The following is a 23,172-nucleotide window of genomic DNA, read 5'->3' on the forward strand; positions in this document are numbered from 1 at the left end:
ACTTGGAAATGGGCAATTTTAACACGAAAGGAGACACAGATGTGAATTCAAGACAAATTTAAAAAAAAAATGCACTGGTGGCGCCATCTTATTCCGCAGTGCAAATGGCATCTTGTAAGGCGACCTAAGCGGCATATTTCGAATAGACAGCGGCCAGGCATTCCAGCGATTTCGGGGACTGGCATAGCTAGGTCGAGAATGAGAGTTGTCCTCGACATTTAACTTAAACGGGCTATTATTAGCTTGAGATCAATTGGTGCTGTTATAGTTTATACTAAAAAGGCAAGTTTCAGTTCGTTTTTGTTGGTAAACACTACCTTTCACATAAAATAAATGCTACAGGTGAGTCTACTGAAACATTTTAGAGATTGGATTTGTAAAAAAGTCATGATTACAAAATGTGACTCTTGCTGTATCTTCTTGCTTATTTTTGAGTAGCGAGAATTAAAAATAAACGTTGTTCCTTACCAGGATATCTCCAGTTACTGTCCTTGTCGTAATAATTACAGTAATTTTTTTAGAAATAAGTTTCATCTCGCAGCTCAGTGAACGTCTGGTGATGTTTATATTATCACGACTGTGAGTCATAAAAACGAAGCATTCAATTAGAAGATAATATATCGTACTGATGGTAATCGTTTCCCCGTTAATAGTTTCCCCGTTAATAGCATAAAATTAGCTGGTCACGAATTACGAATTTGCTTACAATTAATCATACGGATGTTTCATTACGTCCACAGTAGAATATTTGTTGGTATCTGAATGTTGACAGCAATAAGAATATTTTAACAATTATTTACGGAGAAATCGCAATGAAAACAAACATTTGTGACAGCATTACGATGATATGAACGGCAGCACCAGCTGTTGATTTACGGCGACGCAAATACATAAATATCATCAAATGCAGCATATATTCGGAGTTGTATTGACCAATGTCATGTTCTTGTTGTAAAACACCCGTAAATTTAGGATTTCAGCGATTTGGTGAAATATCGGATGCATTTTTGTTTTGTTCTAGATCATGTATTGCTTCCTTGTATACAAGATGTTCCTTTTCTAAATGTACTATCTTTAAGAGTTGATGGGGGACTTTATTTTGAACAAAATCAACTTGATCTGCAAACGATTCACTACAACCACCCTTTGACCTTTTTGAAATAGAATTTCTACACTTACCTACGGTTTTTTTTTAATTTTATGACATATTTCAAATCGTTGATCGATTTTAAACGAAAAATTGTTCTTGCAAAGTTGTAGGAAAAATATAGGATATACAAATCCAAATCTCTAAAGGAAGACACTCATAAATATTGAAATTTGAAGTCTGTATCTTGAGTAATTCATCGAAAACTATGTCCACTCTCAGCCTTTGAACCTAGACCACCTCTTTGTCGATGAAAATCGATTCCCATGCAACTATAACCTTTTTCTCCATAACTCCACCTTTGACAAATTCCTAACCGGTGCCTATGGCACGCCATCGCCCTGGTACAAGGTATTGCCGGAATAATCTTCTAAAGAACATAAAAGTCGATTTGCGGTTGAAAAAGATGAAAGCAATCAGATCGGGCCGATTTTCCCCTCAGTCGAGCGTTCGAGTTGCATAAAAACACCGATCGGGCCGATACAGAGCTGGCAGTCATTTGTCTAACTGCACGGGCTCGGGGGAAATCAATTGTAGTGCAAACGCTGCGTTAACCGATATCGGAGTAGTGATAAGGAACGAGAGGAGGAACGTTTGGAATTATTGCTGTTGCCTTAGAGAGGCAAATAGGTCGTTTTCATAGAGAGCTAGTGGAACCGAGCGAAATCCGCGGTCTGGCGCCTAACGTGGGGCCACGACACAAGACCGTGGCCCTCGTTCCTAGATTAAAACACCGAGACCAACAACTTGAGACACCGTTTTATTTTTTTAATGACAAACATTTGTAAAGTGGTGAAGTCTTACTAAGGCAATTACTTAACATACTTTCGCGTGAATTAAAACTTTCCCAGGGGTCCTCGAGAAGGCCCATCTTCGCCTAATTATTATTATTATTAACAGGCTTACGGAACCAACTTTAAATATTCAATGGGATGTCGCAGACTCTCATTACATTGCAAATTGCATCCTGGGATTCCATTTGCATAATCTGCTTAGCTCTGGCTGAAAACGACGACGAAGTTTTTACTCATTTGCTGTAGCGGCCTCGGTGAAATTGTATTCAATTACCCACAGAACCAGAGCCGCAGGGATGTGTCCAGAAAAACTCGACCGGTTTGGAGAAATAAACTCTAGAGGATATGTAGAACGGGGAGTTACTGAAGACAGGAAAATAAGGTTCTACGATTAAGAACAAAAAAAGTGAGTATTAAAATTGTTCCAAACAAATCTGGGAAACCAAAAACCACTTCATCGGTGTTTGCCCTTCCGCCTCGTCGAACTCGAATCGTAATCCAAGCGATAATTTTACCGAAGTTCCGAAGAGCAATAAAGGTTTTACGGGGTCTGTTAATAATCGTAGCAGGAAATTTAATTAAAGCAGTTCCGCCGAATCAGATCTATTCCAATTAATTTTAACGAATTAATTCAAATAGTATCAAAGGCGGTGGTAATTTCGGTACTGATGATGATCTCTCAATCTTTTTTGTAGCCTATAAAACGAGGTTTGGCCAGTGGTTAGATGAGAAGGATTGTGGGTTGCATAAAACTACTTTGTACATCGCACAAAATTATTATTATACAACAGGAAAATTAGCGAAAATAAAAGAGAAACTCGAAAAAAGTCCTATCCGCGAGATTATTGTAAAATTGTCTAAAGGAACATAATACAAGACATCTCTCATCTCGTGAGTCAAAAACTTTTATTAGCTAACTTTTCTATTTAACCAAATAAGTGAGGAAAACAGTTTTTTCACTTTGCAGGGAAAATCATCAATTTTAGCGAAAAGTGACTCTCAGACAGCTTATAGGGAGTAAAACTATCTACAAAATGAGACTTGTTAAATTAAAATCGGTTAATAAACAAAAAAGTTATTGCATAAAAAACAAGAAAAGTGCCCATTTTTTAATTTGTTTATTACTATCGCATTCATTGTTAAAATTTTATAAAACCTATGACAAGTTTAGGGTTTTGTCATACTTCAAAAGTGTGCCAAAAGTGGGCGCTGTAGGTGCAATAGTTTTCGCACAATTCTATTTGTTTATAACGGAGGCTCCAAAAGTTATGCACTTTAAGCCTCTGTACAGGCGTTAATTTTCAACCAAACATGATCCTGAAAGCGTCATTGTAATCTTAAAGACGTAATTAAGCGACCTATTAAAAAATATCACCGTTTTGTTGACATTAACATTCTCAAATTGTGCATTAAAAAAACGTGCGTTTTTCGCTTATAAACAATTAATTACCTTCTACGAAAAAGATAGAAACCAAGAGCGCTGCGGAAAGGAAAACAAAAGAAAACTCGAGACCTCTAGATGTTTTACATCCTTAAGTGCACACCCTCACTTTTTTAAAAGCATCAAAAAGATACAGACAGAGATCAAGAGCGTCACGGGGAGGAAAACAAAAGATAACGTAAGGCCACTAGATATTTTACCGCCTTAAGCCCCCTTTGAAAGTCGAAGGGGCCGAACTTTAGCAGGTAAAGCACTCGTAAAACCATAACGAGACCTGTAGGTCTCAATTACACGGGGCAGGGGGTGAAAATAATAGGAAAATATGGATCGACCGACCTCCTCTCGAAAGAATTTAATTACAAATGCCTTGCAGACACCGCGCTATGTCTTTCAGTTACAATGCTTCTCACTTAGGCGGGGTGGGGGAGGGGGTGGAAGGCATTGTTGTTAGTCCAATTAGGAGCTCGATAAATAACCCCGCCTGGGACTCCTTCCTAGGTGTATAAATAATTCGGGTGCAAGAAGGCGCGGAGGGAATCTTAATTAGAATAAAAAAAATGTGACAGTGAATCGGAATAATTCTTTTATTATTTATATATTTTTTATGTTGCTATGCGAATGTCGTGTAAATAGAGGAAAATACTTTTTTGTTATTTATATAATTTTAAAAGCAACAGATATTTCTGGGCAACATATTTTTTTGGCGTACCCCGTAGATGCTGCAATTCCTTTGTGCAACTAATTAAAAGATAAACCGGCCCCTATCAGCCGCTGGTAGAACAAAGAATAAAAATAATATTTGCGGAGTATGACAAATGTATTTTTAAAACTCCAAAAGCAGCAGTTTTGTTTGGGTAAAATCCAAACATTTTTTTTTTATTGTAAACAAGCCAGAGAAGGTTAAAATGAACCTGAAAGTGCCATTTGGCGCTGACACTATAGTCTGTTTGGAAATGAAAGAGAGTAATAAAACCCCGAGATAAGAACCGGCCATGGGCGTGGTAATATTTCGCTTCAGGTAATTATCGGGTAACACTAATGCTAACAGGTAATGGGTGTACATTAGTATATTTTACTGGATACATCATAGGGCAGGAGCCAGTGTATTGTGACAGATCAATCCAGTCTTAGACTGAATATACGAAGACGTGCTAGTGCAGTAGAGTAAAATTCGACTTGTGTTTAGTGACTATTGTGCCAGTGGATATAATATTGTTTGGGTAAAATGTCGAGCTTATCAGATTACGTACCTGCTAAACGCGTGAAAAGATGTGCGCTGTCTCAGAATGAGAAGATTATTATATTAAATGTATTTAATGCATTGAAAACCAAAATCCTACCAACAGTGTTGACGACATCGTGGAAAAGTGTTCCAAAATGACAGGGTTTGGAAAATCGATTATCTACAGACTTTTAAAGGAAACAAAAAATGAATGTAAATGTAATGTAATGTAAATCCCCCAAAATCTACAGGGAGGTCAAAAGTCTATTCATTAAATTTAAATAAATATTTTGATAATAATATTGAATTTTATTTGAATTACTAAAAACCCTCTTAACCCGGTTATGATGCTTAAAGTAGCCTCATGTTTTGAAATGCTGTTTTCATATTGTTTACTTATAAGAGAAATGGACTGAGAAATTGAAGCGGCATAGACAAAGACGGATTGTCGGGGATTAAATTTTAGCTACCTGCTACAATTTAGTACAACCCGGTCACACAAAGTTTTTTTAAAAGTACACCTCATCATTCAAATATTGAATATAAGCACCAGTACTACATTTATTTACGATTTACATACGTAATAAGCTTTTATTACTCTCTTTCATTTCTAAACAGACTATAACGTTAAATGCTCAGTAAGCGTATGTTCTGATAATCCTGGAATATTAATTTGTTTATAATTTGTACAACGGAAATTTGAAACAGCCGTGTAAATATTTGTTCATTGAGAATTAAGTCCAGTTTCAGCATTCAAGGTTTTTTATTCATTGGTTTATTTCCCGAAGGAAACGCCGAAATACAATAAGAGAAATATACTCATCTAAGTGTGGTAATAACCGGATTCTGCACAATTCTTACATAAATTGTTTGTAAAACCTAAACGTTGATATAAAAAATCAATTATCTTCATCACAACATCCTGCACAGATCATTTACCTAATAAGAAACCGTTGTCTTTGACTTGTGGTTAAATACTGCCGATTCCGTATATCGATTATTTTTTTTTACTAGTGCGGTTTCCAAAACAATTTGATGAGCTGTAATTGATGTATTCTTATACAAACATGCCACTTAAGTTGTCAGTTGAGTGTTAAGTGGTCTGCGACAAATATAGTCCAGTTCAAAGTGGTTATTTATTAAGAAAGTTCATATATTTGATATGAGTATATAGATCGTAGCGATACGATAGTTATTTGCATTATAAAGGAGGTAGGCATCGCTTTTTTCTCTAGTACCTCCCGTTGTCCATAGCAAATATCACGAAATTTTGACAGTAAACTAGCGAAAGATCTACCTCTCCGACGTATGCAATTGCCAACAGATGGCCTCACTTGAAATACCCATTTTTGAAAAGACTAATTGAACTTACTTTGCACCTTACAAAATTTACGAGATATCAACGGTAGGCGAGGAAGAACGGTCCCCACTGTATATCCTTCCTACTACCGGACTATCTCCAAGCCCGGAGTCAAGGCGAGCGGACCACCCCACTCCGGGAGTTTCGTGCGAATAGCCCAAGAGCCACCGACGGCGTGCAAACCGTAATACACAGGTAGAAGCGATGTTTTTCGTCGAAACCCCAGACGTATGTCGTAGTCGAACTCTAAATAATCACCAAGTGACAGTGTAGTTTTTTGTCGTACCTTGTGACGCCACAGTTCTTTACAGTGAGTATCATAAATGGGCAACAGAGGTTGAAAAGTGATGCTCCTCGGTTTACCAGATTTCTAATCGATGCTAGCAAATATATTTTCATGTAAAGCTGTTCTAAATACCTTTTTGGATACGGTGTATCATAGAAATGTGATAATTACATATTCGTGGTTGGTTTCTTACGAAAACAATAACCGTTTAAACATTATCATCAACGTATGGAAATTCTTACACACACCGCTTTGTTAGTTGCTAAATCAGGTATGCTTAGGAATTTATGATAATATGCCAGTATTAATTTGATAATAAATTAATTTAAAGCTTTCTGGTGCTGTAATATAGAACATCAGTAACATTTTTGAGTATGAAGTTCAGCGGTGTGTGTTTGTTTACAAAGGTATGCCACAGGGGTCTAAACTTAGACTCTTTTGGCTTTCTGATATATGTGACGCCTTATATTGTGTTCCTAATATCCAACCCAGTATATTTGACGCAGAGCCACTAAATTGTGATCGGATGTATATTTTTTTTAATCTCATCTGAATCTTCTGGTTCCCAATTGAGATATTAACGACTAATCCAATGACACATCCTTTGCAGTGATTCATTCACTTGCGGAAATAAAAAAAAACGAGTTATTTTAAAGGAAGAGTGTAGGAATAAGTAATGGTCTGAAGCATCTTATTAATTTCTTACCGGTTTCTTAAAATAAATATGAACACGTTGAAAACGAGCTGCCCAAGGTGGTGACGTGTCCGTGATCGATCCAGATTTTTAAATTTTGGTTTTTGCACCATGATCGAATAAAATTTTCTATTTATAGGCGTAACGGGACGCCAAAACATTTCAAGGCCGGAGACATTGATAATAATTAGCGTTCGACTTAAAAATTAAACAACAGCCAAGACGAGACAAATAAGTAATTAAGGACAATTGGAAGAGGCAGCTGTATTCGGTCGAAAATATTATTAACTCCAATTTGCTGTTCCTAATTCTTACGTCGCGCGTCGTGAGAAACTGTTGGACTACATAAAAAGTACGTCACAATTTTTTTAAATTTAGTTCATTATGTCTAAATCTACGTACGCAGCACCCTGTACATTGTAACGGCATCAGTAAGCGATTACTACGATTAGTTTATTTGGTCTTCAACCAACTCGACGGCTAATAAGTCGGTGATAGATAAGGCTACTTATTATGCAGCTGGTGATGGTGCCACACCAAACATATTGGGAATGACCAATCACGGCCTTGTTTGGGCAGCCTTGGAACTCAGATGTGCACATAATTAACATTTATAAGCAGATATTCCTACATATTTGATAATGTCAACTAAAGAAGAAGCGTCGAATAGAAAAAATATATTTCATGAATTATAATAATCTGAACGACCTTGCGTGCAACTCATATTTCGCAGGAAACTAATTTCACCTGTACTCAGCGTTGAATCTATTTAAAGCGGAAGTGCAATTTTGTACTTCCGGAAATATTACTAGCTAATCTCATCCCGGCGCTATGAGAGAGATTTAATCTAAGGTTAAATTCCTAAAATCGACAAAAATTAGGTTCATTACAGCCATTCTGTGTCCAATTTTTATAGTAATTAGAAAGGGAGGTAAATAATTAGGATACATAAGCGCGGAACCCAGAAGCCTTCATTTGTTAATACGGTAAAAGATTATGGCGAAAGCAAGTGGCAGAAATAATTAATAAAACGTTTAATCTGTTTCTTTAACTCCAAATTGAAAAGCATCGCCTTAGAATCTTGAATCTGCAGCGAACCAATTTTGTGCATCTAGATCATCCGTATTTAAAACAAACCTTTATTATTTAACAAGGCGCCGTATATTTTCATAAAACATCTGCACAAGGTCAACAAATATGGAGTGTACATATTCAAACACCAAGACGTCGCCTCTGTAGACGCCTTGACGAAGTAATTGAAGAAACAATTATTTCATTTATTGATTGAAACAAATATCGCATCTAATAGGACCACTGTAGCCGTGGTAATGACCTTGGAAACTAAAACTATTATGTAACACGTAAATATCAATAACAACCAGTCAGTTGTAGCGGCGGTATGCAACTACATGGTATTGTGTGGACGACAATGACCCCAATTACAATTTGAGTGTTTGTTTAAGCAATTTGAAGAGGTGTTAATGTATCAGAAAGCTTTGCTAATTTGACTAAGTTTCCGTTTATCAATTTTAATAGAAATTTCAGAAACGTCATGGCTTCGTCAACTGAAATTTTACTACGTCGATCACAAACTTGTGGTTTTAGTGTCATATTAATCAAAATTGTTGGGCAGACTTTAGGCAACGCTGCAATCTCGCCTGGATGCCTTGAAGTCATGCGTTGTGGTATTTGAGAGACACATATTTGTTCCTATAAAAAGATATTTAGTAAAGTAGTTAATTTCATGCTTATAGAATGTAGATGATTGTCCCGAGAGGTCGACGGCTTGTACTACTGACGAAGTTGGCTCAGAAAAAGGACATTAATGTAACGGATTTGTATATCAACAACAGTTTTTAGTGTCATTTATGCTTTGCCAAACAATTACCTGCATGACGTTTTTTAATAGGTATTTCTTTGTATTTGAAAGGGTAAACTAAGCTAATGCTTTGTGAAATTATACATACGGAAAATTAAAAAAGTATTAGAGTTTTTCTAAACTCAAATTCTGCCTGGTTTGAAGATTAATTTGTTTGTTGCCGCATTGTAGACGATCGTAAAGAACTTTAGTTTTTCTTGCTTTTTTTTTCAAAAACGTCTGTCACGTTTATCAGGTAGCCACTTTGATTAGAACAACCTTAATTTACCATTTTCAAGGTCCATTTTTTCAGCTTCGACTAAAAGAACTGATATAGTAGTTTTATTGCAGTTACCCAGCGATTTCTACACTCATTTTCGGGGAATCCCCGACCACAAGAGACATGAATGATGCCGATTATCGTAAACAAACAATGATTCTTGTGCAGGAAAAAGCATACGCCAGCTTCGCTGGAATTTCCAAACGGGCGCGTTGGCAATTTATTTTTTAGTTTTTATTTATTTGCCGACGAACAAACCACTTAAAAGTAGTAGTCGAAAGCCATGTGGATGCTGCCAAACGACCGGGAATTTTGGTTTATATCAAGTGTAATTAACGAAGCGACTTTATTAATGAGCTATCCTCCTCGTAAATAATAAATTGTTCCGCAGCATAAATTTTTTTCGTCCAAGTACCCTTGACATTTGGACGAAATTCGATGCAGATTAAAAACGCAAACACAATATGGCAGCTTCTCTAAGAAACAGATATTTTTAAGCTAGATCGTTTCGTCATAATTAATTGACGAAACATTGAAGACACAAAGTACGTAAATTTACTCATGCTCGGATGTAATTACACTTATTTTTCACACTTAAAGCACACCAAACACAATAAGTTCACTTACATTTGACTGGTTTGTCGTTTGCTTTACGGACAGACATTTTTAGCCCTCCCTATCGACTTTTAGTTAAACTCCTGCTCATTGGTGTTGAATTTCTAGAAAAAGAGTCAAAAATATTATTAAAACATCAGTTGCCGCTAGGAAATCTTCTTTATGCACCCATTTTTATAAAAAAAATAGGCTATACGGAGAAGGGACGTCAAATTAATAGTTTTAGAGATATTCAGAAGTTATAGTCGTTGGATTTAATTTTAACACACTGTAGCAATCTTGTTTTATGTAGGAATCTTTTTTTTATAATATATAGGATGTAATTATGAATTTTATGGCCGTTTTATGGCTAGAAAGAGCAGTGTGTTATTTACGTCTTAGGAGTTTAATAATTTCATTAAATACACCTTTATTAATACTGCAGTTTTAGTTATATACTGCGTTGTTTATTCATGCATTAAAAGTTAATGTCAGAGTTAGGAAAATATGTCAGTAGGTATTTGAAGATAAAATTCTGTCTTTGAAATTTTTTCTGAACATTTTTCATGTAGTTCAGAGTACCACAAATTGTTCGACTGTATTTCTCTATCGTTTTTTTTTCGTTAAAATTGCTGTTTAAAAATAAATAAAGGGACTGAGATCTTTTGAGTAACAAAAGACGTTTGAAATGTCAAAAGGATATGTTTTTTTATGCATTTTTGGAACATTCCTATTATGTTACCTGTTCAAATAGATCTACGTATTTGGAATCGTATCAATCAGTCCGTAATTTCTATTTATGGAAATTAGCCGTACAAAAATTCATAAATTTCTGCAATACAGGTATATTACATCACCCGACTTATCAGCATATTGAATCACGACTGTACATTATTTCCGTGTTCCCAAACAAATTGATTGCGGTAACAAAGTTAATAGTTTACAGCTTTCATTATAAAAAATAAAAGACGCATATTTTATTATTTAATTTACAAGGACCAGAATGGTATGGCCTCTAATACCACCAGACCTCGGTCCTATCAAGCGCAATCACAGCATAATATACACGTCAGTTCTAAAAGGGATTTCAGCTTTCTATTTTCCAAAACTTTCCACACAAGATTGTCGCAGCAATTTCCAAAGTCGTCAAATAAAAGTTTAATAAGATGAAGGATTTTACGGCGTATTCAGTTTATTGGGGACCGGGAAACTTCTCGAGTACGTTTCTGAGGTAGTAAAGACGTATTTAAGAAGTTTTATTTGTTCCTCTACCACTGATTAACCACAAACTAGAGATACAAGATAAGAAACGTAGTACACTACTACCCAGAAATTTTGTATAAGAAGAACAAAATGATTCTGATGTTTAAAACGACTTTACACAATATGAGAATTGCGCGAAAGAAAAATAAACTTCATATAACACGTCACGTAATTAGGGAAGTCTAACTTTTACGAACTGAAGACAAATTTAGTGTGGAATAAAGTTTATTATAAGCAAAATATGCTAGACTAACGCTTCCATGTGTGGGGAGCAGGCAGATGAATAATTTAAGATTTTTCCACGCCCTTTGAGTCACGTTTTAGCATGATTCGCCTTAATGTGCTTATGAATAGCGTAATTTTAAATGTGTCTCATTGTACTACTATTTTTAGGAATTCTTCTGTGCTTTTTTTCAATAAATAAGCTTATTTTAATAGATCTCTTTCAATATTAATAAATAGAAGTCGATAAAAACATTTATACAAATATCGGATGATCCACGTATTAAAAACTCTTCGTCCTCCTTATTAGTCCAATTAAATAAGCCTTTAAATCGAAATTTTGGTCAACTTGCCTGAATTTTTGATATGAGTTAGTTTGAGGTATGTTATAACAATAAGTGACGGTAATTTTTTGTTCAACCCCCGGCCAAGGGTGAAAAAAGATAAAGCAAAGGGGTTTTTCAAGATAAATCAAAACGGGTAAGGGCTAGAAAAAAAAGTCTCTTATAAAAGCTGTAGAGCAAAAATTTGTACATAAAAATGATCCACTGAATTTTTCTTCTACTATTAAAATTAACAGAGTTACAGATGATATCAGAAATTTTAAACAATCATAAGCAGAAAAATAAACGAATTTCAAAAGTTTTTTATCAGTCTACTCTAAAAAGTATAAAAAACATTAACAGTTTTAATGTACTAAAATTGTCAATGTGTTTATATATATTATTATTAATTAGATATTTCAAAATATTAAGCTTATAAAGATTGACATGAATGTTTCTCAACTGTGATGTGATGGCTCAGAGCGTAACGCGTTGTACTGTCACGCTGGGGTCCTGGGTTCGATCCCTGATACAGGTATAACTTTTTTTCAATTAATATTTATTTCAAATAACATGAAAATTAAAGTCGGCATATAATTCAAACAATTTGATAAACTTTTCAAGTTAGAAGAAATTTTAAACACCGCAGCGCACCGCTGAGGTTGTGACGACGTCGATACACTGTTGCCAATTAGGATGTTCAACTTAGGTGTGTGTTTAGTATTTACATTGTGAAAAGGTGACGATTTGATTCTTAAAAAAGTTGTGGAAAATAATACTTTATTATAACCTTTGTGTCAATCGTATAAAAATTGTAAATAATTGTACATAAAAATGGCCTCTTGACTTTTTCTTGTATTATTAAAATTAACAGAGGTTGGAAGGCTTGAAGTTAAGGGAAGATTTCAGAAATTTAAAAAAATCATAAGCAGAAAAATGAATGAATTTTGTAAGTTTCTTTTCGATCTACTCTAAAAAATGTAACCATTCTTTTCAGAGAAATGGATATATTTTTTAATTTTTAATAAGAAAGTTATAACAATTTCAAATTTGTAGTTCACCCACCCTAAACAGAGATTTTAACGAAAACCCCGAAACAGGTCAATTTAATTTTGTCAATTTGTTTACATAAATCATATTTTTAAGTCTTTTTGAGTAAATATGATTTTTTTATAAATAAAAATATAGTTTTTCTGAAATAAAAAATAAGCGTAGCAACCCCGAAACACGGAATCACTTGCGAAATATTTGTTTTTTTATCATAAGTAATTTTCATTTTGTTTCATTTCAAAATATTGATTAGAACCCCAGAAATTTTGAAAAAACTGTTTTGGGGGCGAACTTTCAGGGTGTATTTCACCCCGTAAATATGTTTTTCCGCCGATAAAAAAATACGTGTCTCTTTACATTTTTTAGAGTAGATTGAAAAAAAAAATACAAAATTCCATCGTCTTTCTGCTCGTTATGATTTTTTTAAATTTCTGAAATCTTCCCTTAATTTCTAGCCTCCCTAACTCTGTTAATTTTAATAGTACAATAAAAAGTCAAGATGCCATTTTTATGTAGAATTGTATGCTTTACAAATTTTATACGAAATTTTTTTTTCTAGCCCTTGCCCCTTTCGAGTTATCTTGAAAAACTCCTTTGTTTTATCTTTTTTCACCCTTGGCCGGGGGTTGAACAAAAAATTACTGTGACTTATTGTTATAATATACCTCAAACTAACTCATATAAAAAATTCAGGCAAGTTGACCAAAATTTCGATTTAAATGCTTATTTAATTGGACTATTATATCAGCTTCTAATATAGCCAATACTGTACGTCACAATAGTGATTAAATGCCTCTGTTCTTTCCAACCGCTTTGGAAAGTCAGGAAAATTCGTCATACCGACAAGGAAGTTGTATCGGTTCGAACTTTGAAATATGGACAGAAAAATTAAATTCCTCACCTTTCATTTGTTTCTTAAAATGTTATAACAATGAGGGTGTAGTATTCAGGTGAAAATTCCGAGAATATTATATGACTCGTTCAGGTTTTGTAATAGTTTATCCAACGGTTTTAAGTGGAAATGCTGAAAAATTAAACCACATTGTATACCAGTTGCCTAACGAAAGGATGAAGTTATTAACCAATGCAGGGAAACATAACTGAAAATATTCGTTAGTCAACTTTATACACGTAGCCTCAGAAATTTAAATCATCAGACACAACATCTTTTGTGTAATATTTTTCTTTTTGAAAACCTCTTGGTTTTAAGATAATATAATTGTTTAAAACTTTAATTACCCGCTACTGGAGAATAAGTTAACACGCTTAGCTGAGATAATAATGCACAAAAAGTTGTTGATTATGTAGAGCTAAACAATCTTTACTTAAAAGTATAGTTTGTTCTTTCCCAATAAGATAAACTCGTAGACTATATATATTTGCTCCGAAAAGGTTCTGAACTGGTATAATATATATTCAAATGTCGTTGGAAATGTTTAGGAGTGCTTGCTCTTCAACTGAACAATAGAAGAAATATATTTTCAAAATATAAATATAAACCGACATTGACCTATCACGATACTTTTTAATCTACATCACCTGTGTGCCACCAGTGAGATAAGATCGATACACTTATCTGGTCTCACTATAAAATATTCTGAAAACAATAAGAACAAATAGAGAACTAGAGATAGGCCAAGATATTTGGTTCTCAGAAACATGTGAAATGTAACATTGAAATAAGGTTTATAAACCTTTGATAATCTTGTTACAGTAATTAAGACGAACAAGCTTAACACTTAAATATCATTTTATGGCGCTTATTGTGTCAAGTATACAATAATCTGCACACCTGTCACTTTATAACCTTAACAAATAACTAGTAGGGCTTCTACAAAAGCAGTTATTTCAGAAGGTACTCGAGAAACTACCTGTTATGTCATGTAAACCTCAGTTCGGGCTACCCAGTCAAGTTATTCTGGTATTGTTGAGCTCGAGAGAAGAGATTAATTTATTAGTTTCATTAAGCGTAGGATTCTGTCAGTTATTTCGACTATAATAAAAATATTGAGTAATCTAATTTTTTAAATATAATTGTTTTACAATTAGTTGCTGCGAATTTGAAGGATTCATCCTGTACATTCTAAGATCTATGACGGCTAATCAAACAGTATTCTGATATTTCAAACGCAATCCTTTAATAGCCCATTAGATAGTCATTTGTTCAGGCCAGCCTTGATATTTTTACCGAGTTTGTAACACCTTTCCAAATGGACAAGTCTTGTAATAGTATCGATTAATTGTTCCTATAAAAGATTGAATTCAATCCTTACATTAAAAAAAAACACGTTTAATACTTTTACTAGTTACACTGCGGTTATCTTGGTATGCAAATCGAGGTGAGTAGGTACGATTATTTGCAAATCACGCTGCTAAGCCAAAAATCAACTTTGGTGATTAAGAGGAAATAAAGTGTTATGGCGGATGTCATGAAAGTAAATAAATCGAGTCGGCGGCGTCTACAAAAAGGAAATGCGATAAAGTGACTAATCGGGATTGCTGATGAAGAACGTCGGATAGTAAGGTGTCGAATTTCTTGTTAGTTTTTGAAGAACACTTCTTCCAGTGTAAAAGGTAGACAGTTTTGCATCTCTACAGAGAAACTTTAAGTTTCTGTTTGGAAATTGCGATTTGAAGGTTCAAAAAGTCATATCCTAAGGGAAAAATAAAAAAAATCGTTTGTTCTTTAAGCTGCTCAATTAAAACGATTTTTGCATTAATGCTTAAAAAAATAATGTGCAACGTCTACTGATAAATAGCTTCATTTTATGAAGGTATTAATAAAACAAATTAAAGTTAATCTGCTGTCGAAATTACATCGTTTATAAATTACCAGGGCATCATTTACCTTCATTAAAAACGATTATGTGTTAAATGAACGTCATTACTATCACCAATAACCTTTCACACTAGAAAAACTATCTAGTGTGTGAGTTAGACATTAAACTATGAATTAATTTTCCGTCATTTTATTCAATCCGTTGCCGAGGTGAAAGCGAGCGCAGCAATTCACTTTTCATGAATTTTTTTCAGCGGAAATTGCTTGAACGAATATTATAAGTTTAAAGTTTCTGCGCTTATTTTTTTTAGTGACTCAGTGAATTTTCAATGACCGCGTATGATCTTTGATCGGCATCGATGACTTCGATACCTGAAAAAACACGTACCGCTTTCAGAGAACTTTGAGATCACTTTACAGATGGGTATCCTGAAGCTCCGGTGACGTGTTTTGGAAGTGTGTACACAAACTATAGTGTTCGGGCTAGGATATAATACACTTTCCCGCCGGGTCAGATTCAGTTTCTCCTCTGTCACGTGTAGGCAGTAGAATCTTACGCTTAGAGCTAGTTCACTCGTCTGTGCCGTTTGTTTTGCTGTAATACTTCGTAGTACGGATTGACAGTTCAGGTATTTACTGATTATTATTTAATTTAACCAGATATTATTTCATCATTTTGGGTTAATTATTACAAATTATTAGGATTAAAATAATGTGTCATTATCGGAATACGAATTGGAAAAATTTGTATTTAAGAAATTGAATTTAAATAATGTCGCAAATCAATTTAAAGGAATATTTCACTACCAACTTTTCTCTTTTAAAATTTAATTTAAATAAATACCTATTTTATCCGAGTTTTTTACTTATATCTTGGAACCTATGCATTTTGGAAGAATATTGAAGAGGAAAAAAGTTTGGGAATTAAATTTTGCACAATATACTGTAAGTTAAAAATGTTTAAATTTATTAGCCATGTTGCAAAATAGCAATAATTGATGAAAAAAAGGCAAAATAATCAAGTTTTTTGGAAAATTTTTTTAAAATATGTATTTTAATTGCTCCGAGAGCATTTTAATTTTGGTAAAAAAGACTTTATAGTATAATAAAACAACACTCCAGAGTTCATTAAAATCGGTTAGATAGTTTTCGCTAAATAATTTTTTGAAAAAAATTTTGAAAAAAAATGTTCGAATTTTCAAAATGTTGCCTCAAATAAAGCATCTAGACGCTTGAACATTTTTACACATAGAAAAGACCGCTCAACTTTTCAAATAGTTTTTGAAAAATTGAAATCGGTTGATTAGGACAGCCACAGTAAATTTTTAAAGTTAACACTCATTTTTTTTATTTTTAATCAATTATATTACATTTATCAGTTTGCAATTTAGTTTTTTTCACAAATTATAATTTTAAAGTAATATTGTTTCTTAATTTTATGTGTACTTAACAAAAAAATTAATTTCCAAATAAAAAAAAATAATTTGTTTAAATAAAAACAATTAAAATAATTGTAATAATTATTACTAAATATATTCATATTCAGAGTGTTGAAATATATACATAAAAATCGAAAAATCTTTTCTAAATTTAAAAAAAAAATTATTTTGCGAAAATTATAGAACCGATATTTATATTCAGACTGTTGAAATATATACATAAAAATCGCAAAATTTTTTCTAAATTTAAAAAAAAAATTATTTTGCGAAAATTATAGAACCGATTTTAATGAAATTTAGTGCGTTGTTTTATTATACTCTAAAAAATTTTTTACCAAAATTACAATGCCCTCGGAGCAATTAAAATATTTAAAAAAAATTATCTGAAAAAACTTAATTATTTAGCATTTTTTTCATCAATTATTGCTATTTTGCAACATCGATAATAAATTTAAACATTTTTAAGTTGCAGTATATTATGCAAAATTCAATTCTAAATCTTTTTTTCATCTTCAATATGCTTCCAAAATGCATAGATTTCAAGATATAAATAAAAAACAGATAAAATAGGTATTTTTTTAAATTTTTTAAACATCTTTGCAATTTTGGAAAAGTTCCGGACCTCGCCCAGATCTAGGGATCTACACTTTCATTAAGTGAATTGTACTGAAGATATTCCAGCAAAAATTAGCTTGCGCCCTCTTACATCCAAGAAGTGGCATAATTCGACAAATCCGCCCTGGTATATAGTCCAATTAAATGGGCCTAGACTGACGCAGGGTCAGTTAGCTTGATTATTCTGCTTTAGTTTTTCTCGACAATTTTACATTAGATACTGCTTGAATTAAAAAAAAAATAATGTTACGAGTAAACGAATTCAGCGATTTTAATTTATGCACAGCATCATTTCTTTGACATTTGTGTTATCCGAGCATTGTTGTCGCCCTTGATATGCCAATCTTCCTTCCAAAACAGCCTTTGCTTACCGTATCCATTTCAGAACTAAAAATAACAGTGACGTAACTAAGTTTCAGTAGAACTAACGTTTAAAAAAATGAATATGTTAATCGAGTCTACTACTACATCCAATAAATTAAGTTGTTTGCTAATCTTTCCGTCCAATATTGTTTATAGCTGCTTTGTTAATGTTAAATCACAAACGTAAAAACAGAACAACTCCTTTATTATCTTAAAAAAATAGTTTTTTATTTTAAGAGACAGATTTTTAATTTCAGTTCCTGTTCTTAAAACATAAAATTTTAATATTAACTGTAAATGTAGATGTATTCTTTCACTTGTAACGGCATTAAGTTAATTATTATATTTAGAAATATCGCTGCTCCCATAAAAAGTTATGCAACAAATTCAGAGACCTTTTAAATTTTCCTTAATCGCTCATTAAAAGTTATCTTGTCCAATACAGGATGTTTTGTTTCCTCAAAAGTGCATCCTGCATATACTTTCGTAATTTTTCTGACGTTAGTAGCTTTGATAATATTTTTTTAACAAGTTTAGCGTATTTTTCGTTTATCATCCATCATACACAAACAATTTAAATATTAAAATGCAAAATCCCTCTGTATGAACTACCACAGTCTCAAAGCAACAACTTAGCCGTCTCCCAAACTAATCAATCACCCCCGCGATTCGACTAATGAGGATAAAATTGCACATTATCCGCCAGACCGGGAGCCCTAGCGGCTTAATGATCTAATTTATTTTTTTTCGGCCCCTCCCCCTTCGTCCGAGCCGAGAACCAGCCGTTCACGCTTATTTTGACACAGAGAGGGCCTTAATTATGTATTCCTTTATTGTAAACGCGGATTTTGGTGAAGTGGCTCGAAAATGCCATTAAAGGAAGTTTTATAAGAAAAAGAAGCCCTGCGAACTGGTCAGATTTCCTGACTGCTAATTTAGGGAAATGAATTGCCGGAGAATAAGACGCAAATTTTAATGTTTCGATGATAAATGGCAGTATTTCGGTTCGTTTTTACTTTTATTGCTGTTGCACGGAATTATTTTCATTCCCCTTTCCTATTTACTCAAAAAAAAAAATGAATGTCGTTTCAAATGGATTACTCAAAGCAATCTCTTTGTACACATAATTTAAATAAAATTTGGGATGAGGTAAGGGCCATTTTCAATTGAAAGTATTGTCTTTGGGATTTGACAGAAACGATCAATCAATCAACGTCATCAATTTTTCTAGAAATATACCAAATTTTTTTCTCCTGTTAAAAAGCTCTCTTTTTTCTAATAAACTTTTATTAGAGAAATTTTTCTGTATTAGTTCCCGTTTAAAAGTTATAAGCAATATCGTCCTAAAGTCTAGATATGTTAATATTGTTTTGTACCCGTCGGTCAATTATTTGATTTTTCCGAGCAGAAAGTGCATCTTCATTTCGTCGCAAGGTCGTCTCCAATCTTGTAAAGGTTCTACGATCAGGAATGAGACGCTCTGGATACTTTTCTCGATATAACTCTACAGCTCTTCTTGAATTCTTTTGTGACTCGCCGTAAATTAGCAACATATCAACCTTTTCTGAACGAGAAAACATTTTGTAAGCACAAAAGTTATACATTTGACGTTCGTATTGAGTAATGACAAGTATTTTGTGACATTTATGCACTTTAAACAACGAACATTCAATTATTTTCCAATGACTACTTGATCCTTTCATCGCTAATGTGATTTTTAGGCGATATTTCTTTTGAGACTCTTTTGGACAATATTGCTTATAACTTTTAAACGGGCAATAAAAAAGTGAAAAAGTTTTAGATATTTGGCATCAATGTTACTAATAATAAAGAACGGAAAAAATATCGACCAAATTTTTGGAAATTATTTTGCTTAATCATAGTAATTTTTAGAAAAACTACTTAATGCTGCAATTTTGAGATTTAAACCAAATTTGTACTATGTTTTAAACTAAACATTTCCAATAGAATTCTAGAAACGAAAATTGCGCCACAAAAAGTATTGAAAGCAGTGAAATACGATTTAAATTTAAATTAAACGTTACGCATCTTCATATCCTTCGCGGCTTAACCGACCCTTCCACCACCGGTCATCCCGCATCACCCCATGCCACAATCCCCGCTAGCACAATTCACCACCCCACTGACCAGCATCAATTGTTCCAGGATGACACCGGCATGCCTCTTTGCCGCAGCGCTGGCGCTGGCCGCCGCGCTCGCCAGCCCCGTAGCTTCCTTCCCAGATCGATACAAGGACGGGTCCCGTGCTCGTAGCCACCCCGCCGAAGCAACAGTTCCCCAGGACGACGCGGACCGCCAGAAGAGGGCCTACTCCTCCTGGACGGACTACGAGGGCTTCACCAGGTGGAAGCCGTCGCCGTACCAGCTCAGCAGGCCGTACTTCATCCCCGTGTACGGCGCCGCGGGGAAGGTACCCATCTACTTCCCCCCGCAGAAGCTGCACCTGAACCCCGGCACGCCCTTGGATAATCCGTTACCCAACAGGCCGTTCAGGGGCCCTGGGTACCTTCCTCCCACAACGGAGAAGGCAATCACTATGACGATCACCAACAGGTTCAACGATGACGAAGACGACAGACCTGTTTGGGGTGCCTCTATGGACGAGAACGCGTCGACCGTCATCCCTACAAGGTTCCCGAAGGTTTCTGACACCACAGAGTTTCCTCCACTTATCCATGACATTAGCAAGGGCTCAAACGCGTTGGCTGCTGAGTCGGAAGACGTGGAATCAGCGCCTGCGTCGAGGATAACGACGATTGCGCCTCCACGTGCAGGGCCGAGTAACTGCGCTTGGGCCATAGTGTCCTGTTGTTCTGCAAGCTCCACCAGGGTGCCGGATAGCTGTTTCGAGCAACGGGGGTGTCCCGGGCCCTTCTGGGGGATGAGTCCGTGTGATTCCGAGTTCGCCAAATCCGCTATAGCATCCGCTTTGAATTATTATCAGTCGAGATAGTGATTTGAAGGGGCTTTGTAAGTTATGGGTGTATATATTTGTGATATGCTATGTATATTGTTTGAAGGATTGTCCAGAAGCGAAATCAACAGTTTTGTACAGCACCAAGTGCTGTTTTAAAACCGTACTATTAGAGTTAGGATAGGAGTTAGGATAACAACAAAAATTGACTGTAAGAATGAGATATTCAGGAGGAGAAGAACTATTACAATATTTTGTTTTGATTAGATTGGGGAAAAAACTATGAGAAAACAGCAAAGAGAAACAGATTCAGTTTTCTAGTATTAAAAGCGCAAATGGTCCTATGATTTTTTGTATTAAGTGGTTCGGGTCTGTTCGGTACACCCTGTATATCATATTAGTCATGTTTTAATGACGACACATTTCGTGAGATTCTATACAGTGAATAGGAATATGTTAACGACGTATTTGACGCTTCACTTTACAATTCTTACTCCCGATGTGCTAATAACTTATGTATCACAGAAAAATTCATTTTTTTATTGCGTTGTTTTATTTAGAAAACGAAAAAGTGCTCATCCTTGCATTTTTTAAATTATTTATTATTGTTAAAGCTTCGTTGTGTCCTAGTTTATGATATCTTCAAATCCTAAACAATCATTTCAAAAATCTACATAAACTAGATTTTTTATAACTTCGTTCTTTCAAGTAACAGTCAATTTTCCCGTGACGTCACTTCTATTTGGACCCGTTTTTTTTTTTCATTCTAAAACAGCGTCCTGTGAAATGTCGCTCGAATGCGCCGGATGTGACGTCGTAGTGGAAAACTATCCGATTGAATAAACCACTCTCCGGCTACAATATGTCGCGATGGCAGCGGTTGCTCTAATTAAATTTTCCGATTTTCCAACGAAAATTCCGAGGGAATCGCGAGTTAGCTTTAACGTAGCCTTAGGACGTGTATGTTAAGATTAATTGTAAATACAGGTGCTCTATTTATTAATAAAAATATTCGAAAGTGTAGCAAATTTTTATCTATGACATCCACGCTGCAGATAATTGCAGTATTGCAAATATCTGACTGATTTTCCTTTGTTTCTGTGCGCAAAAAATGCGCATTCCTAGCAACCACGCCTGAATAATGAAAAAATATTTAAATAGCGTCTATGAAATATTTATTGTTTGTTAGCTAACAGCGCCAGCGATATGAATGTATATAAATATTTAATGTTTACTTTGTATGGAAACTGTTGTTTGAAAGTGTTTAGATGTAGTTTAACTGCTCAGGATGGAAAACAGTGTTGTGCAAATTCATTTCTTTCAATGAATCACTGGATTATCTTTTGTTTTTGAGATACAGGGTATCATAAATGACGATCTTTTAGAAAAAACAATGTATTAACACCATTTTTCAAAACACACACGAGATTTTACTGAATAGAAGGTATACATATTTTTTTGTGGAATTGTGCCGTAATATTCTTAAGGAGGTATATCGGGTTTACTCAAATGCACAGATGTACTTGAAATTTATATAGCGTATTACCCAATGCTCCCTCTGTGCATAATATTTTTTGAATTTTTTTTAATCTAGTTTTTGAGATATTGTTGTTGAAAATTGTTCATTTTAATACGGCGAAGATGGATGGTGCGGCTCTTTTTTTGCCCATAACTGAGAAGAAAATTGTGAAACAAAACTTTTCCATAGCTGTATTAATTAGAAACAGAAACCAATAATTGCATTTCTGTCTGACTTGAGGATTAATGTGGCAACGTCGCAATCAGCTGACAGCAAGGAGGGAATACATTTGAAAGACTTGATAAAAACGAAATTGTTTCAAACATAAATTTTTCCCAAATCCCATGTACATTGTTATCAACAATAAATTATCCACAACAGATGATTTTTTGTAATATTTTTAAAAAACTATATTAATTAAAAAACACTAGGAAGCTGTGATATATTTATTGGAATAAAAAATACAGTTGGTAAATCCTTTCAATATATTTAATGGTTTATAAAAACATTGTAATCATTACCCCGCAATGTTTAGGGTTACATAAAGTTTTCTTTACTTGATTAATATAATTAGTAATACTTGAGCTAAAAGCATTTGTACGGAATAACAAAGGAACATAAATATTTCTCAGCAAAGTTTATATCTAAAAAATTAGTTATAGTTGCAAAACTTTTGTAACATTACTAAAATAGAGATGAAAAACACGAACAGTGAGTAATAATGTAATTTCTATCACAGAACCTTCAAAATTGCATCCAACATTTTCTTTGACTTGGACGAGAGATGGGCGCGAGTGTCATTTCATTTCTTTAGAACTAAATTAACATAATTCTCGTTGTTTTACCAGTTCACATGATTTACGGATTTTAAATAAAGGATACAAATCTTCGCGAGGATAATACGATATATTTGCTATATATAATAATTATATTGTACATAGTTTACACACAATACATTTTTGAACGCGTACGCATCTTTACCCGAATT

General features: G+C 34.2%; 1 protein-coding gene across 3 annotated transcripts; it reads left to right on the forward strand.

The window, feature by feature from the left end:
- The first annotated feature begins 242 nt into the window (after positions 1 to 242).
- On the forward strand, positions 243 to 21,688 carry LOC108913748. Of its 3 annotated transcripts, none has more exons than XM_018719364.2 (2): positions 243 to 342; positions 19,897 to 21,688. In XM_018719364.2, exon 2 carries the CDS (start codon positions 19,898 to 19,900, stop codon positions 20,702 to 20,704), a length of 807 nt encoding a protein of 268 aa, XP_018574880.1. In that variant the 5' UTR covers positions 243 to 342; position 19,897; the 3' UTR covers positions 20,705 to 21,688. The 3 variants fall into 3 exon arrangements, with proteins under 3 accessions (XP_018574880.1, XP_018574879.1, XP_018574878.1); XM_018719363.1 differs by lacking the exon at positions 243 to 342 and adding an exon at positions 6,138 to 6,274; XM_018719362.1 differs by lacking the exon at positions 243 to 342 and adding an exon at positions 15,839 to 15,942.
- Positions 21,689 to 23,172: the final 1,484 nt, after the last annotated feature.

Source organism: Anoplophora glabripennis, unplaced genomic scaffold (assembly GCF_000390285.2).
Source record: "Anoplophora glabripennis isolate ALB-LARVAE unplaced genomic scaffold, Agla_2.0 scaffold652, whole genome shotgun sequence".
NCBI classification, from domain to species: Eukaryota; Metazoa; Arthropoda; class Insecta; order Coleoptera; family Cerambycidae; genus Anoplophora; species Anoplophora glabripennis.